The sequence below is a fragment of the Pinus tabuliformis genome, chromosome X (genome assembly GCF_031772625.1).
Source record: "Pinus tabuliformis cultivar Carrire ecotype Pingquan chromosome X, CPIR1, whole genome shotgun sequence".
Lineage (NCBI taxonomy): Eukaryota > Viridiplantae > Streptophyta > Pinopsida > Pinales > Pinaceae > Pinus > Pinus tabuliformis.
In genome coordinates this window covers 1,707,352,463-1,707,369,810 of record NC_142308.1, presented here as the reverse complement: position 1 = coordinate 1,707,369,810, position 17,348 = coordinate 1,707,352,463, and the positions used below count along the sequence as shown (strand labels likewise).

The window sequence follows — 17,348 nt, the reverse complement described above, 5'->3', positions numbered from 1 at the left end:
TGAGTTGTAAATATCATGCATGCAATCAAAGAAGGACCTAATTTTGGATTGCACAATTATGGATGAGGAATTTCCCTTTAAATACAGGCTAATTCTCTCAGGAATTGTGATAAGAATTAGAAGCTTGGAGGCTTGGAAATTTGGCTAAGTATTGACCAAAGGAAGTCATCAGGTGGAGGATAGGAAATACTTGTGCAGGTTAAGCTCAAGGTTGAGCAGAGCATATTGTATTCATCCAAATTCTTTGGCCAAGGGTGCAAGGAAATAGGGGCTTGGAGAGCTGCAGAATAGGCCTAGAGTTTGGTTTGAGCTAGTTTGTGAGCTGAGAGTTGATTATACTTGTGCATGGATTGTTCTTGTGAGAACAAGCATTATATTCTCATCTTGGATTTCTGATTAATGCAATATAGATAGTAGGGGTTTTCTGTTGTGGCTTTCCCAGGATACATATTATGTTATGTACCATTGATTATCTCCCTCTTGTCGATTACTGTTTTCATTGTTCTTTACGGGCTTTTGCTGTAAAGAGTAGAGTAGATCCTTGTATCGTGTTTTAGGAAATTGCATGAGCTATGAATCTATAGGAAAATCTACAGGTTAGGCTAGAATAAAAAGGGGAGCAAGCAAAGGGACCAATTGGTAGTAGGGGAGGGCCCGTAGAAGGGGAGAAGAATCAGAGATAGACATGTGAAGTGTAGCCCCTCAGATACATCGGGGAAAGAACAAGGATTGACACCTAATATCTAAATGAACATATAGAGGAAAAATAAGGAAGTAAAAACTATTGCAGAATTGAAAACGAGTTGATGGGAAGGATCATAAAGAAGTCGAACCTAAAAATGAAGGTTCCACATAGAGGAATAACATTCAAGCATGAAGAGAATCTAGAGTAGGAGCTGGCTAGCGATAATTAAAGCCTCTGTTTGTCCGTGCTCCATGAAGCAGTGTTGATGGCCCTAAGTTGTGAATCTTGGGTTAATTCGGCCATGGCTAGTGGCTTATAAATTGATCAGGGTACCTTCTACCCACTATGTTGTGGCCTTCTTCCCATTACTCTATATAATTATCATGGCCTTGCTTATATTCTACCATACTTTTAGCACTGTGTTCTTGAATGTGCAAATCGCACTCTCGGTGTACCTTCCCAACTCCTCACACGCTTCCTTTTTGCGCTAGTGCAGTAGTCACAAACTTACCAATTTTGTATCGTTCCTTGTGATGACGGGGTGGCCATGCAGGTTATCAGGTAGAGGCACCTTGCTCCCCTTCATTACTAAGTGTTAACCTCATCACTATCATTGCCTTGTGTGATGGATGGGCATCCCCTATGGGGAGACGACGAAGTTTTTTTGTTGTTGTAAGCAAGTCTGAATCTTTATATTAGTAAAAATATTGTACATAGTTTACATAGCAGTTCTGGTTTGAGTCCATATGGGTCTTGTTGCCATACATGAGAGAACTAGGAGGCCCCTGAACTAGAGCATGATTGCAAAAGGACTGAGTTACAAACATTATAATTGTCCAAAAAACAAACTTGGATTGAGCTAAGGAAGATGCCTGGTGGAACTATAAGTCAAAAAACAAAATTTTGTAAGATGAGTTGTCTGAAATTTGTGCATGAGAGCTAGATGAAGGAAAATTAAAAAAATTGCTTACCTTTGAGAGTTGCGGTGTTTCTTGACGCTATGCTAATCTACCCTTGTTGTGCCACCTCCTCTAGAGGCTCCTCAATAATGGGGCAACTGAAACTAAATCTTGAAAGCTACAATTGAGCTTGAGACTCTTGAACTGTAGGAACATGAGCTTGTTCTTGAGGTTGCATTGCAACTTCCATTAAGAGCAGAGGGGAAGAGCGAAACATACGAGGTGGAAGGGGAGGCAGTGTTACCATGGGAGATAGAAGATGAAACAAAGAGTGGAACAAGAGGATAAGATATACTAAGAGTGCAAGATAGTTGGTGCAGAGACTTACGAACTCTGCTTACCTATGCACTTTCCGTTGTGACTTTCTGCAGGGCAACATCTTTGTCCCTTTGCTGCATCTAGAGGTGTATGGAAAGAAGGTTCTAGAGAGCCCAATTACCATCACTGGAGTGCTTGTGTTCCTCAGCCGCGAGTGAGATAACATTATGATGGATGCTCAATGTAATATCATGATCGAAGAACAAGGAGTCTTCATCATAACTTGATTCAAATGTATGAAGGAACAAAATGAATAAAAATTTAAACAAAAACACAAAGATACAATGAAACAAAACTTCAAATTATAAATAACAAATGTTGAAAATTGTTTACATGCAGAAAAGAAACAAACTAACTCAGGCGATGGTAGGTTATCTATGAGAAGAGATGTGACGACTACATGCCTTTTGAACCGAGTTACAATGAGGATCTAAGGCCTTTTTATCATAAAGAAACAATGAGAAACCCTAAACATCCAAAAACCTAACCCTATGGGATGAAGCACCGAAAATTTGTGTGCCTCAATGGGGTTAGTTGGAACGTCAACTTCCCAGGACCGTAACTTTGGCATACGATCTCCATTTGGTGCGCACGATAGCCCGTTAGAAAGGTCTATTTGAGGACAACAATTTTCAACCGCAAACAACCAACCTTTCACCCTCATTTGCCCGTTTCCTAAAAAAAAATCTGTTTAGGGCTTCAAAACGGATTCAAAAGTTCAGGACCCGAAAAACTACTAAAAATAAAAAGTATGCTAGAAAATAGGAAACTGAAAGGAAACAGTGTTGGGGGTCCAAGTGGAATAGGCGGGTGGCCACCAATATCCACATGTATCATAACCTGCAACATGTGGAGGTCTTCCACGACTGTGTATGTTGCTGCCCCGCCTAACACACCCACATTCATGCACCATGTCATAAGACCAGAGGATGACAAAAGGAGCATAACTGCAAAGGGAGTAATGGTGGTTCTCTAGGAGATGGATATTAGGCTGTGCATGAAGGAGTGGGAAATCCTGAAAATTTGCCATCATCTTGGGAGTGGAAAATGAATTAAATGAGGCATAAGAGCTCTATACTTGAGGATCACACTAGAGATATGAAACATTATATAAGAATACATAGGGATCGATGGGAATGCTCGCCAAAAGGGAAGAATTATGGCATGCTGGCACCACTTGTCGTGCAGATTGCTGATAGCATTAAGTGCGACCAAGACAACTGCATTTAAACACCCACATATGGGAAGTCGAGTAGGAATTATTAATTTAATTCATGCTTGTAAATTAAACTCTACAATCCCATCGTGACTTTATACACACACATACAATTTAACTCAATCATGCATTGAACGATAACTTGGTTAGGGGATCAAAGTTTGGTGTTGACCTTAACTCACCATCATTAAAATTCCTCATTACTCTATTATCAAAAATTATAATCAATGTGTACATTGTTCACTATCCTCAATAGTCATATGTGTGTGTGTGTGTGTGTGTTAAGATGTAGAGAGAGAGAGAGAAAACTACATTAATACATAGATAACTAGTTCAAAAACAGAGGTGTAGATGATTGTGGTTCAAAAATAGAGGTGTAGATTATTCGTATCTTTTGGTTAATCTTGTGACATAAAAAGAAAACAACAGAAACAATATGTAGCGGGACCATTAATTTATTATAGGCTAAATCTAATATTAAATTGTTGTGCTTTTCATTTAGGCACCTAGATCATTGACAATAGTTGCTATAGAAAGTTGACAGTCAGTCTTTGATATTACACAACGAAAAATGTATTTCCTTATAATATGAATGAAATGAATGGTGTTTTTATTCTTGAGAGTATGATTTCTTTAAAAAAGAAAACTCTAGTATATTGATATTATGGAATTTCTATACTTGAGAAGATTTAAATTTCTTTTTGTTTTTAAGATAGATGGTTAAAAAGATGACATGAATATATATATATCTATATATATATATATATATTTTAACAAATAAAACTCTTTATTTATGTATATTAAGTTTAATTATTCATTATTTATATTTTAATTTCTTTAGTCTTGTTATTATGGTGTAACAGATGCGTGGTGGTTAGGTCCCCACAAGATTCACGCTCCACTTTGGAGCGTGACTATGTATGCTTATTAGAGTTTTGGTAATTAGGTCCTCACAAGTCTCACGGTCCATTTTCGCGCGTGGCTATGTATGCTTATTAGAGTTTCTTCATGCTCAAAATGATCGGTGAATATTTTTATATAATCTTTTATTTTTTCAATATTTATGTTAATGCAAATTTGAAAGTAAAATAAAATTGTATGATTGTAAAAAATTACAAAATAGATATATTATATTATTACAATATATTATACATATCAAATAAATTATTGTATTGAATCGACAATTAATTAATCATTGTATTAATTAGAAAGACGTTGTCTATTGTGGCCACAAATTTTCGGGACTTGATAGGTCTTGCTAGAATTGCTAGAATTCGGTGAGAATTTAAAAAAAAATTTGATTGCTGGAGTGTTTGAATAACTTTTTTTATTGTGGAAAACATCATCAAGAACCTCTCAATCATCCAAAATCCTGAAATTTGACAATTATAATCAGAATTTCCAAAAAATTCAATTAGATTTTATCAAAATCTTACCAATATTTCCAAATTATTGCCTCACATTTCCAAAATTTATACTAATCTAATTAAAAACACCAATCTCTTATTATTACCCAAAACTACCCAACTTTTGGAAATTATAGCTTCTTTACACCAATCTAATTAAAAACACCAATCTCGTATTATTACCGAAAACTACCAAACTTGAAAAAAAAACCATAAATATACAATTCCACGTATTTCCATTATAATAATAAAAAAACAATGAAAAATATTACATAAGCCCCCGTCGATCCGTAGGAAAAGGAAACACATAGAAATATCACCCAAGAAATAACACCACGGCACGTTTTTATTTCTCGCTGTATGTAAGTGCAAATAAAGAGAGATAGACACATCTCCACCGCTCATACGCTTGACATAGCGATTAGCCTCTCTTACATAAATCTGCATCAATAGATTAATTATCATCATTTTTTATATTTCAATATTTTATATGCACATCAACATCTCGACTCAGGCTGAAAAGACACTTGGTAATAATAGGACGGATGATATACTTGAATCACAGGCGATCCACGGGTCCAGCCCACACAACAACATCATTCTTCTTCGAGCAACAGAAGATCAACCCAAATTAAAAGGTTTTCAGTTGAATTTGGGCCAAAATACGAGGTACTTGGTTAAATTCCGGCCAAAATAAGATAACTTTTAGAGGAGTTATGGTGGTCTTACAGATAGTCGAAGGTGGGATACGGCCAGTCACAGAGCAACCCACATGACCCCGCGCTTCTTCTGCAGGACCCCGGAATTGATCCCTAGATCGCCTTCTCAGGGGCGCTTAGCACCACGGTCATGTGAGAGTTCTAATCCCGGGGGGCTTGATGAATTCTCCTTTTCCGCCGTTCTTAGCTGGTACCGCAGGGAATTCGCATTTCTGAGCAACCATGTGGTTCTCCTTCTGGCGATCGAAAAATCGCTTCTCCGTGGACGAGCTCAAGTATGCTTCAGTTTTATTTATTTATTACGCGTTTATTTGAATAATTTGGCCCTAAAGCATTGATTTTTTTGGAAAAATTCTGATTCACTGCGATGAGTTTTGATTAAAATTCCCTTAAAGTTAAATCCATTCATTACACATCCAATTGTTTAATTTTTTGAGTCATTGGATATTTTGTTTACTCTGAATGAAATGCATTAAGAGTTTTGAATAAATGGGGGTTGCAGATCCGGTGCATTGTTTTTAGCTTCCATTTTCAGCCGTTTGTCATGTCTAATTTATCCATGGGATGCCCAATTACTGGTTTCTAAAGAAAATTCCGGATTCTTGTATGAATAAAGCTAGCAATTGGAAGTCTCACAAGTTTCGCAGAGTCTGATAAGCGATCTTGATGCCCCATTATTGTTTTAACTTCTAAATTTCTACATTTTTGGAACATCATTAAGGATATCAGTATTGTTGAAACAACAAAATAGTTGATTAGTTGTACTAACATGTTGTGAATATAATGTTTCAATGTTTTGAAAAAGGCAACAGACATTTACTTACTGTTTATTATGCTGTGCCACTTAAGCTTGCATAAGATTTGTCACAATAATCTATATGTCCAGAGCTGATTGAACTTCCATGAGTGGTTGAAATAACTTGTATTCCCCCCTTAGGCTACAATAGAAGGGTAGATTTAGCTGGACTTCGATGTTCCCAAAGTGAGGACATAGTTTCCCGTGTTTATGCAATTTGTGCATTCTCATCTTTTGAAAATTGATCTCAATAGCATGATGGGTAACTTTCTTCACGAGGAGTTTATGTTGGGTACTTTTATTTACCGCATAGATGCGCTAATACAAGTGCCAGTCGTCACTTTTTTACCGAAGATGTCCACAGAGGCCTTGGATTCTTTTTCCGATGGATCTGGTGATTTCATGCCTTTGTGGTTACCAGAAGTTAGAACACATAGTGGCTGTCCAATTTGAACCCCTTACCCTCTATTATCTATTAAATGAGTGTTGATAATATCGGCGATATTCGAAAATATCGCGATATTTTCGGCAAAACGATATATCGCCGAGAAAATATCGGCAAATATCGCGATATTTTGACAATATCGGCAAAATATTGGCTATGTTTAAAAAATTGTAAAAATTGATTTTTTATGCTTGCTGATATTTGCCGATATTTTTGCTGATATTGCCGATAAGATGTTTTCTGGACCCTTGCTGATATTTTGCCGATACCGATATTATCAACACTTAAATCACTTGGTCCGTAACAAATGAACAACTAGCAAGAATCTAGCATTTAGGTTGTACCTAATTTCTAGGGTTAGTGCCATAGCCGGGAGCTTTCCTCTGCAAGTATGAGACAACGAGCAAACTATCTAACATTTCAAGTTAGTAACCACTTTTTCAGGTTAGTGGCATGTTTGGGAGCTTTGAAATGAAGTATAGGAATGTAGTGCCCTACCTTTTACGCACCAAAGATATCACGCGAGTCAAACTCCCTGTTTGACCAAGGTTGACTAGATCCCATTGATTTGTATGTGACCATTTTTGATTATGAACAATGAAGTATGACTTGTTGTATGTGAATTATTTATGATGTAATAAATGAAACGCTGACCTATGTATTATTTAGAAAATGTTTTCGAGTGCTAATATGCAGGCCCATATATTGATTCTAAGGGTTCCCAAAGCGATCGATAATTTAAATTATGTTGTTAATGCATTTATATTGGTGATTTAAATGAATGATAGGAACATTTAATTGCTTTGCTTGCATGTGTAGATATGTATAAGTGTACTTGTTGAAGCCAATACAGGGAGGGTTTAAGTGTATTGCGGTCCTGAAGGTTGTTGAGTTCTCGGGCAAATTTTTGTACAGAGGGAGCACGTGCCAATGCATGGTAAAGGAATGGTGTTGATGTCTAAGTGGCATCTAGAGGTTCATAGTGGTTGGTCATATGAAATATTCCCATCTAGTCACGGGAAATCCATTTTAATTGGTTTGTTTAATGATTGGCCATTTAAAGGTATTGGGTAAAATATAGCAGAGAGAGTTCAAGGTAGTTTCAAGCCAAAGGTTGGCAATGATGACCAAGTGGTTGAGATCTTTGTAACCACTAGTTGCATGACCTGTTCCAAACAATGTTATCAAACCCAGATTGATTCCTGCAAAACTGACCGGTTTGACTGGTTTTGGGGCCATATTGGTCTAGTTGAAGGATTCAAATCGGAAATGGCCGGTTTTGTATTGAACTGGCTAGTTTTGATCTAAAATTGATTCTAAGGGTTCCCAAAGCGATCAATAAATTAAATTATGTTGTTCATAAGCATAGTTTTTAAAACCGGCCTAGCTAACTGGTTACTGGTCTAACTGGCCAGTCAGTAGGGCCACCGACTGAAAAACCCGGTTAAGGAGGCGTTGTGGCGAGAATTTGGCCCTAACCGGTCCTAACCGGCCGGTTACCTGCCATGCCCACCGAGGACCCACAGTGCGGCTTTTCCAAGGTAGTTTAGGGGTTTTGGAGGGAAATTAAGGGTGCTTTCCCTCCAAAAACACCCTCTCCAAGCCTTTAAGAGGCCCCTCTCCCTCTCATTTGTCTCACACATCTGATTTGGAGTGTTTATGAGTGTTTGTGAGTTTGCTTGGGAGCTTGGAGAGTGTTGAGTTTTTGCTGGAGTAGTCATCTTGGAGTTGGAGTTGGAGCTATTTTGGAGATAGTTTGTAGCTGTCAGTGGATTTGGCATCTTCAAGAGGAGGCTAAGGAAGCTAGTTTGCATTTCCAGGTCGACAAACTCGTGCTTCGATTAGGTCCACTTCTATTGTTATTGGTGGCATTGCTACTGAGGTTGCAGATTAGGCTGAGGCATCCTTAGACTTTGAACCAGATGATGTCTATGTAGCTCCTGATGATGATCTTGTGGTAGTAGTGGTGATGAACTTGATGATTGATCATGTGTACACTGTAGACTTGTAGTAGGCCAATGGCCTCATAGCTTGCAACGTTGTTTTTCAAATTTATAAACCATTTAGAGCCTCATTGCTTATGTATTTTGCTATTTTGTTGATGATATGTATTGCACTCAGTGCCATTTTGATATATTCATCTTTACATAGTATATAAATGAGCAAACTTTGCATATTTTGTCTCTATTGGCTTGGAATCATGGTTTTAAATCTTAAAAATAGTTTTGTTTCATTAAAAATTAATTATTTAATGTATTTTTCTAAAACTGGTTCATTTAGACCAAACTAGTCCCGGTTAGACCGGTTTCGGTCGGTAAATCGGTTCATTAGGTGGACCGGTCCGGTCACCGGTTCCGGTTTTAAAAACATTGTTCATAAGTTTATACTGGTAATTTAAATGAAGGACAAGAACGTTTAATTACTTTGCCTGCATGTGTAGACATGGATAGGTGTACTTGTTGATGCCAATATAGAGTTTAGGTGTATTATAGTCCTGAAGGTTGTTGAGTTCTCAGGGAAACAATTGTACAGAGGGAGCAAGTAGCTGTGCTCGATAAAGGAATGGTCTTGATGTCTAAGTGGCATATAGAGGTTCATAATGACTAGTAATATGACATATTTAGATCTAGTATTGGGAAATTTGTTTTAATTGGTCTATTTATTAATGGGTTGTTTAAAGGTGTTGGGTAAAATATTGCAGAGAGAGTTCAATGATATGAATGTGAAAATTCCTTGAATGCAATAAATGGAATATTATCTTGCAACTGTTAGTAGTTTATTTTTCTTCTGAATTATTATTTGGCAAATAACAATAAATTCACTATTGCATTATTCACAATAAAAACACTACGGAATATAAAATACAGAACTGAAAAATATGCACACACGCATAAAAATTGACACAGTTATTTTTGGACAAAAGTCTTTGGTAAAACCCTGAAGGGAAAACCAGTGCAACAAAAGAGGCTTTTATTATTATCTTTAGCAAATTCAAGAGTACAATGATCTGCTTGCCAATCTGGCAAGGCTCTGACAATCTCTACTGGCAAAATAATCTGGAAGGCACCCTTGTCTACCTCTGCAATCAACCTGGCCTCTCTTAGCCACTCACACCTCCTCTTGGAATTCTCACTTTCTTCTAGAATGTGCAGATCTGGCTGAGGAGAAATTTGTATAGCCTCAAAATCACCTCCAAGAAAGTTGTCCTGCCTCCCTGTGCCTCTGAAACCCACCTACTCTACCTTTCGGACACTGATCTGACCACTGACAACTGAAACGTGGCTCCTCCGGCAACTCGCACAACTGTGTTCGGCCTCCTCTGTAGAAGAATTCAACCTCCTCTTTCCAATCTCTGGACACTAGAAAGTACTAAGGAAAATGCCTCTGGACTCCTGCTCTCAAATCTTTGCTTAACCCTTGCTCTAATGCTTTCCCTAGCTTCAACTGCGCCCTTGTTGAATACCTGCAACTGGGTAGTCAAACTACTTAACTCATATATCGTGTCTTCTCTAATCCCTTCAACCTGCTCTTATACTCTCTCGTTGGAATCTCAATGGCCATGATTACATTTCCACTAATGGCTAAGATCAATTTGACTTCATCAATAGAAGCCTCTAGAGCAAAATCAAACTTTCTTAATTAATTCCCTTTAATTAACTACTTTTCCTAAGTTAGACTTAAGAAATATTTTAATTATGGCTAATTAATTTAATTAAGGTGTCTTTAAGTCATTACTCCCAAAATTTTTATGGGTTTTGGAGTTCTCGTGTTCGTTAGCCTCGTAGACACAATACGAGACTAAAACACCTGTCTACTGCTACCGTACCCAGAAAACTAACCCTCCCTCTTAGCAAGGAAGGTGTTCTACACTATACCCATCTGTTCTCTAAAGTAAACGAACTTTGCCCTCCCAAGGGCCTTCGTGAGTATATCAACTACCTGCTGGTCCGTGGGAACATGCTGTAGTCGAACTGATCCACATTGCCGGTGTCTGACATCAGTGATACCTCCCTTCACATCTTCAAGCTGAACTGACTCCTTGTCACTGGAAATCACTGTGAACAAAACAATTTGGCAGTCACTGTCCACCATGCTACTGTGCATACTCTGATCTCACATTGTTGATACCTTTGTGCTGAAGTCATCGCTGCACCTATGTGTAATGATCTCTCAGAACCTGAAGATCCAAGCTTCCATAGGGATGCTCCCTTTGAAGCTAGAATCCCTCTGAGTCTCAAACTCTCATTGATCCACTGAGTCATTGCAACTAGCTTTGCACCTGTCACTCGAGTATCTGACTGTGCCTAACTAGCTTTTCATTGCCTCTCGAGAATTTGACTGCGTTTTGCTGACACTTCGATCATCCAGCTACTATAACTCGTTGGGCTCTTGTAACATAGCTAATGATCCATCTGAAAACTCACAACAACCAGATCTGATCTATTTAACCCTCCTTGGCTAGACCTAGACCTCCTATTGCTTCTCCCTCGAACCTTGCCCGATCTAGCATACTGGAATACCATACTCCTGATCCATCTAAGAATAATGCTGCAAACCTATAGAACTCATCCTCCAATCTGGTGGACAAGTCATCAATCTCTGTCAAAGCTGCTGTCTGCTTCCCCTTCTTATACTTCTTCCTCTTCGGACACTGGTTGATGTAGTGACCAAGTTCACCACATCAGAAGCACTTGACCTTTGATATGTTCTTCTTCTTCTTCTCTCCTTTAGAGTTTTGTCCCTGGTTGGGACCCTTCTTTGCTTTTCCTTTCCCTACAAGAGTGATGTTTTCTTCATCCTTCTCTACCTTCGGTCCCTTGCCGCTACTACTAGTAATACCATCAACGAGACTGAGCCTCAACTCCTCCTAAGAAGTCACTCCATAGGTGCTCCCAATGTGGTAGCTTATCCCGTCCAGTAATCACTTGAACGAAGGTTCGCCATTCCTTGGTAAGCCCATTTAGAGTTGTACACACTATTTGTCTTTTGCTGACTTCTCTCCAACTACTACAAGTTCATCTCTAACACCCTGAACTCTGGTGAGATAGGATGTTACATTCTCGTCCTTCTGCATTTTGATCGTCCTCAACTTTTCTTTGAGAATCATCTTCTGACTCTCAAAAGGATCCCGGTACAACTTGCTGATGGCATTCTACATTTCCTTTGCTGTTGTCTTTTCTACAATATCCGAGACAATATAATCTCATATTCTGTTGAGGACCATCCTCTTAGCCTTGGCCATGTCCTTCCTGTAATCATTTAATAGGATAGGATCTACTGGTACAACGACAACTTCTGTCACGAACTCCTTCAAACCATGCTCATCCAATAGGAATAACATCCTGGCCTTCCAGATGCAAAAATTGGAGGCTCCATCCACCTGCCTTGATCTCTGAGTCCTGCAGTGGCCAGCTCCTCTGAAAAAATTGCAAAACTCAATAAACTAGAGAATTACTGATCGGGGAAATCTCCTTCTCCTTTTGGCAAACTAACCCGACCTTCTCCTTGCACTCACACTACTCTTTGGACTGTGTAGATCTGCTTTGGGCTACTCGCACTTGCCTCCGGAATCTTTTCCCGGAACTCGCACTGCCTGTTACTCCTCTGGGCAACTCGCGGAACCTTTTCTGGGTTTTGGAGATCTCGTGTTCCTTAGCCTCTTAGGCACAGATTCCGGAACTTGCATTGCCTGTTACTCCTTTGGGCAACTCACTTAACCTTTTATGGGTTTTGGAGACCTCGTGTTCCTTAGCCTCTTAGACACAATTTGAGACTAGAACACCTATTCTTTGCTACCGTATCCAAAAAACTAACAATGAACATACATATATAAAATAATATAATTAAATAATAATTAACAAATAATAATTAGTACAATGAAAGGACATGTCTCAATGGACATGACTATTCATGAATGGGCATCTTTCCTAGGTATATATACGGGGTCCTCATTGTATCACATCATATCAATTGTATTGAAACAGTATATATATTGTTGAAATTTGATGACTAAAGTTTCATGCAATCCCAATCCGGTTTTAATTTCACCTTATCACTACCATTCAGTTAGATTCCCTTGCCCATAAACATACATTCAACATATAGAATTCTGGAAATGAAAATTTCAGATTAAAACACATGGGACTGTCAACACATGCTGAAAATAAATATGGACATAAACAGACCAGCAACACACATAAAAATACACATAGATTTTTGGTCAACTTAGACTCAGGGAAAACCCCTTCAATCTTCTCCGGGGAAAACTTGTTAGAGAGCTCTTCAAATTTATTTATCTTTCAAGTACAGGAAAAATACATTTGCAGACAAATCAAAACAACAAAATACAACTTATCTCTTCAGCCCAAAACTCCTTGAAAACTGTGCCTACTTTGTCTCGATTTCCATGTCCACTTGAAGCTAAAAATATGTACTGTACGGATATGAACTGTACTATACGGATTTTTCATTTTTTTCAAAAACTTCTCTCGAACGATGTGCAAATGTTGTTCGTATTGTATCTTCTGCTGTCTTCTATGCCTTGATTTCCGTGCCCATCTTTGCCCAGAAATCACTCCTTCAGCTTGCTGCAACAAATTTCTCCTTCAGAACTTTTCTCCAACTCTCAACCTCCTTTCTCCAATCTGCTCTCATGAAGAATGAATGCAGTCTCTCTTTTCTTTCCCCCCTTTTGTTTTCCTAAATGATTTTTGGGCAACCCTAAGATCTAATGGCTCAGATTCATTTAGATCAAGGGATGAGAATAAATGTGCATTTAATTCTCACTTTCTATTTTTTAACTCACCCATTAAATAAAGTACCCACATTGTACTTTATGTCTAAAGTCACTTTTCACTTTATAATTTAACATTGACTTTACCACTTATACTGTGACTTTCACTTTATAAAGTCACACTCTGGGAAAAATTTATTTTAGACACTTTTCCCTAGGTAGAGACTAACCCATAGGAAACCACTTGTCCAAGGTACATTAAAAATCAACATATATTATTGTTTATCCTTATGGATATTTTCATATTCTTGATATTTGGAAAATTTTGTGTGTGAGCGAACTTTGTTCATCTCATTTGGTATCAAAGCCAAGTCTGATCTAGGCTCTTGGCCGCTAGACCTTTGGTCAAAATATTGTTGCCCTTAGCAACATAACTACATTTCATTGGCCACTCAATTATTTAGACTTATCTAAACTCAAGGTCTTTGACCCAAAACTAGGTCCTCATTTGGTATCACATCATATCAATTGTACTCAAACAGTTATATATATTATTGTTTATCCTTAAAAGTCTGATCCTGTTCTTTGGCCACAAGAAGTTTGAAGTTCGATCTTTAGTCAAAAAAAAGCTTCATTCCTTGGAAATATAACTTTAGGCTTTTGGTCACAATCACATCCGTTCGGTGTTTTTCTAATTCTGGTCATTGACCACCATTCACCCTTGACCACCTTTGGCCTTATATAGTCTAGAATTCTGATTGAAAGACAAATCATCATATCACATTTTCTAGTGTCAAATTCTTATATATATATTTTATGTATTGTCCATATTGATTTCTTTATATTTCAGTAATTCTTAATATTTTGTGTGTGAGCGAACTTTGTTTGTCATATTCAAGGTAGTTTCAAGAGAAAGGTTGGCAATGATGACCAAGTGGTGTTGAGGGCTTTGTGGCCACTAGTTGCATATTCCAAGCACTGTTGTCAAAACCCGATTGTTTTCCTCAAAACTGACTGGTTTGACTGGTTCTGGGGTCATATTGGTCCAGTTGAAGAATTCAAAGCAGAAATGACCAGTGTTGTATCGAACTGGCTGGTTTCATACCAGAATTGATCTGTTCAAAACCTGCCAGGAAGGCCACAACTGGCCAGTTCCACAGTGAACCATACAGTTGGTGATGGGGACCACTCGAATCAAGTAGCATACTCTTGGATGATATTGATCCTTTATTAGAGTGGGTTGGAGACTTAGCCAGTAGCAGTTGATTGGATGGACTCGGACTTTGTTGTGACTCAAACTCTCACGTAAGGTAAAAGGTCCTAAACCCCAGCAGGAGAGGCAAGGATCAACTATCAGGGAAGCCCCACCTTGGTGGCCTTGCCTCTCACTTTAAAGCTCATAACCTAAGGGAGGGTTTCCTTAAGGGTCAAATTAAGCTAGGTCGTGTAGTAAGAGGAGAGGCTCCTCTAGCTAGGATTGACTAAGACAAGTTGATACCCGCTCTTAAGATGAAGGGAATGCTTATGCAAACATATTGAATTACCAATGAGGATAAACAGGAAAAGAGTTTAACTTAGACCAACAATTGCTTATTCAATGTAATTCTTGTAAAATGAAAAGAATAAAATTTTGCCCAATAAACAATACACGAATGATTAATCAAAGAGAGTCGGAACTAGTGGTACAATGGATCACATAATTGGCTTGCATGTTATTATTTCATTACCATTGTTTATCATCATTATGAAATCAAATTAACAAAATCACCACCATTATGTGAGCAGTGGCCTGGAACAAAGTAGAAAGCATCAAGTGAACAAACACATTACTTTAATGTGTCATGAGCATATATCATGTACCATGGCTAGTGATTAGGTAAAGGGGATCCATCAACATCATATGTAACGAGGTTCTGCCATAAGACCAGCATATAGACAATGATGAACAATATAGAAATGTCACTACAGTTTTGAAGTTACAAAGGTGCTCAGAAATCAATGGTCGTACCAGCTCCTTGGTTTTATTCATTATTTCACATTATAGTAGTAAAACAGTGATATGTCAAATAGAATTCTAAGAGATAAATCCTGTCATTTATGAAAACTCAGAAGTGAGAAGCTACTGCAGAGTTTTAGAGCCAATTTTAAACCATGTTGCTACTTTATTGAAAAGAGCTTCATCGCCATTCAGAAAAAAAATCCAAGCAAAGCAATTATATCCAACCATTACCCACAGTGACTAAGACATGCCAATCATGTGAATTTTAAATATTTGGAGCAAGTATTTACCATTATTATATGAAGAGCATACATCACAATGCTTTTAGGAACGGGTTTTGCAATGATGTTAAGAGGATCCTTTGGAGCATTAAACTGTGATTGAGTTCTTGTTCTTGAAGCATATTAGGGTACATTCATCACAGTACACTTCCAGCATTTATGAACCCCATTTAGGCATGCTGTTATCAGCAATGATTGCAACAGTGTATGTATGAATAAGTACACTTAGGCCTATTTAAACCATGAAAACGGAGCTTTCAAACAATAAATATGCACCCTTTATCACAGTGATCCTGAGCAGATAGTAATTTTTAGTCGAAACCAGAGATACAATTTAGTCCATGCACCGACATCACATCAATCAACAATGGCTGATTAAGCTAACTTAGATAAGATAAGATAATTTTATTAATGTCCAATGAATGACCATAAATAGGTCAATGGGACTGAAGGATACAACCAGTATGAGTACAATGTGGGAGTGCAAATGCAACTCCTAGAAAATGCCAAAGCTAAATCTAGGATAAAATGAAGTAAAGAAGGATACAATAATAATAATAGCACAACCTCATGAACATGTATATAATCGGATCATGTAGAAGGCTAAGTGGATAAGTCCATGGCTGGAGGTCGATGATGTCAAGAGTGCTCGAATTTGGTAGCTGAGGGCAAGGGGGGCGACAATGGCGTTGGCTCACTATTAGAGTCCTCTGGATCCAATGAGGAGTTTGGCTGCATGATCCTGGGGGGATGTAGAAGTGAGGGATACTCCTAACATCTGAGGCCAAAGGAAAGAAGCTTTGGATAAGTCTCTGGTTCCTCCGCTAGGGTTGGGGAGGAACTCGTCATGGTGGGAGGGGGGACTGTTCGGAAACTCTGGTACTAAACCCTTTGATGCTCTGGGTGTGAGTGAATTGATGTGCTATTTGGCATCTCCGCAATAGTCTTGAGGGTACCGGTTAGCCTCTCAAAGGGGAACGTTGAGGGAAGACTCTAGGTCTCACTGCTCTACTATTTGAAATACCTTAGAACTTAGCTCATCGCTTGTTGCTCCAATCAGCCAGAGCAACCTGAAAGTATGATGTGATCGTTTGAATTGTCTTTGAGTGAGGTGGGGTATGTAGGATTTGAGATTTGTGTCTAAATATCTTCCTGATGAAGAGGGCCAAACATATCTGGTTAGGATACAAGAAGAAGGTAGGGAGGGATCCTCCTGACTCCTTATGTAGGCAATGATATCGTCCTATGATCTCATAATATATGGGGCACCGAAAGATGAGGTGAATCTCTGTCTCCGGTTCCTATAGGTGGCACAACTGGCAGTTCCTATCATATCGTGGTGTATGGTTATCTGTCTCTACTCGAAGATGATGTGACCCAACTCGAAGCTACCCTAGTGGGATCCCGAGTGAGTGCATCTAGTGGCTATGGGTATGGGGGGGCGAACAATGAGGCCATCCTGCAACTCCAAAAAGTGCTCTAGGTAGAAGGACATTTTTGATCCAAGGCGCACCAAGGGAGTCAATAAGAGATGTGATGGTCCATCAAGGGAGAAACTAAATGGAGGAAGGAGCTCTGGGGAGATGGTCATTGACCGAAGGAGCCAAGATGCCTCTGTGAAACATCCATGAGCATGACCTGAGGGAGTTTCTGAAGCGATGGCCTTCGAAGAACAAAGTGCAAGATAGGGGTATTTCTGTCTCTTGGTAGTAGAGTCTCTGAAAGCCCCGACTCTATGGAGGAAAGATACCAAGTGGGAAATGACCTCAAGGCGAAATGGGTGTACCCTGA

The 17,348-nt window shown here is 38.6% G+C and overlaps 1 protein-coding gene across 5 annotated transcripts in view; it reads left to right on the top strand.

Annotated features, from left to right (window-relative positions):
- The first annotated feature begins 5,012 nt into the window (after positions 1-5,012).
- The window catches only part of LOC149146562 (protein TRANSPARENT TESTA 9-like), a 201,869-nt gene continuing 189,533 nt past the window's right edge, over positions 5,013-17,348 (top strand). Inside the window, exon 1 of one of the 5 annotated variants that reach the window (XM_089449354.1) lies at positions 5,013-5,578. In XM_089449354.1, the coding sequence (XP_089305480.1) occupies positions 5,526-5,578 (53 nt within the window). In that variant the 5' untranslated portion in view covers positions 5,013-5,525. The remainder of the gene's footprint in view (positions 5,579-17,348) is intronic. The other 4 variants (XM_089449352.1, XM_089449350.1, XM_089449353.1 and 1 more) reach the window with 4 other exon arrangements.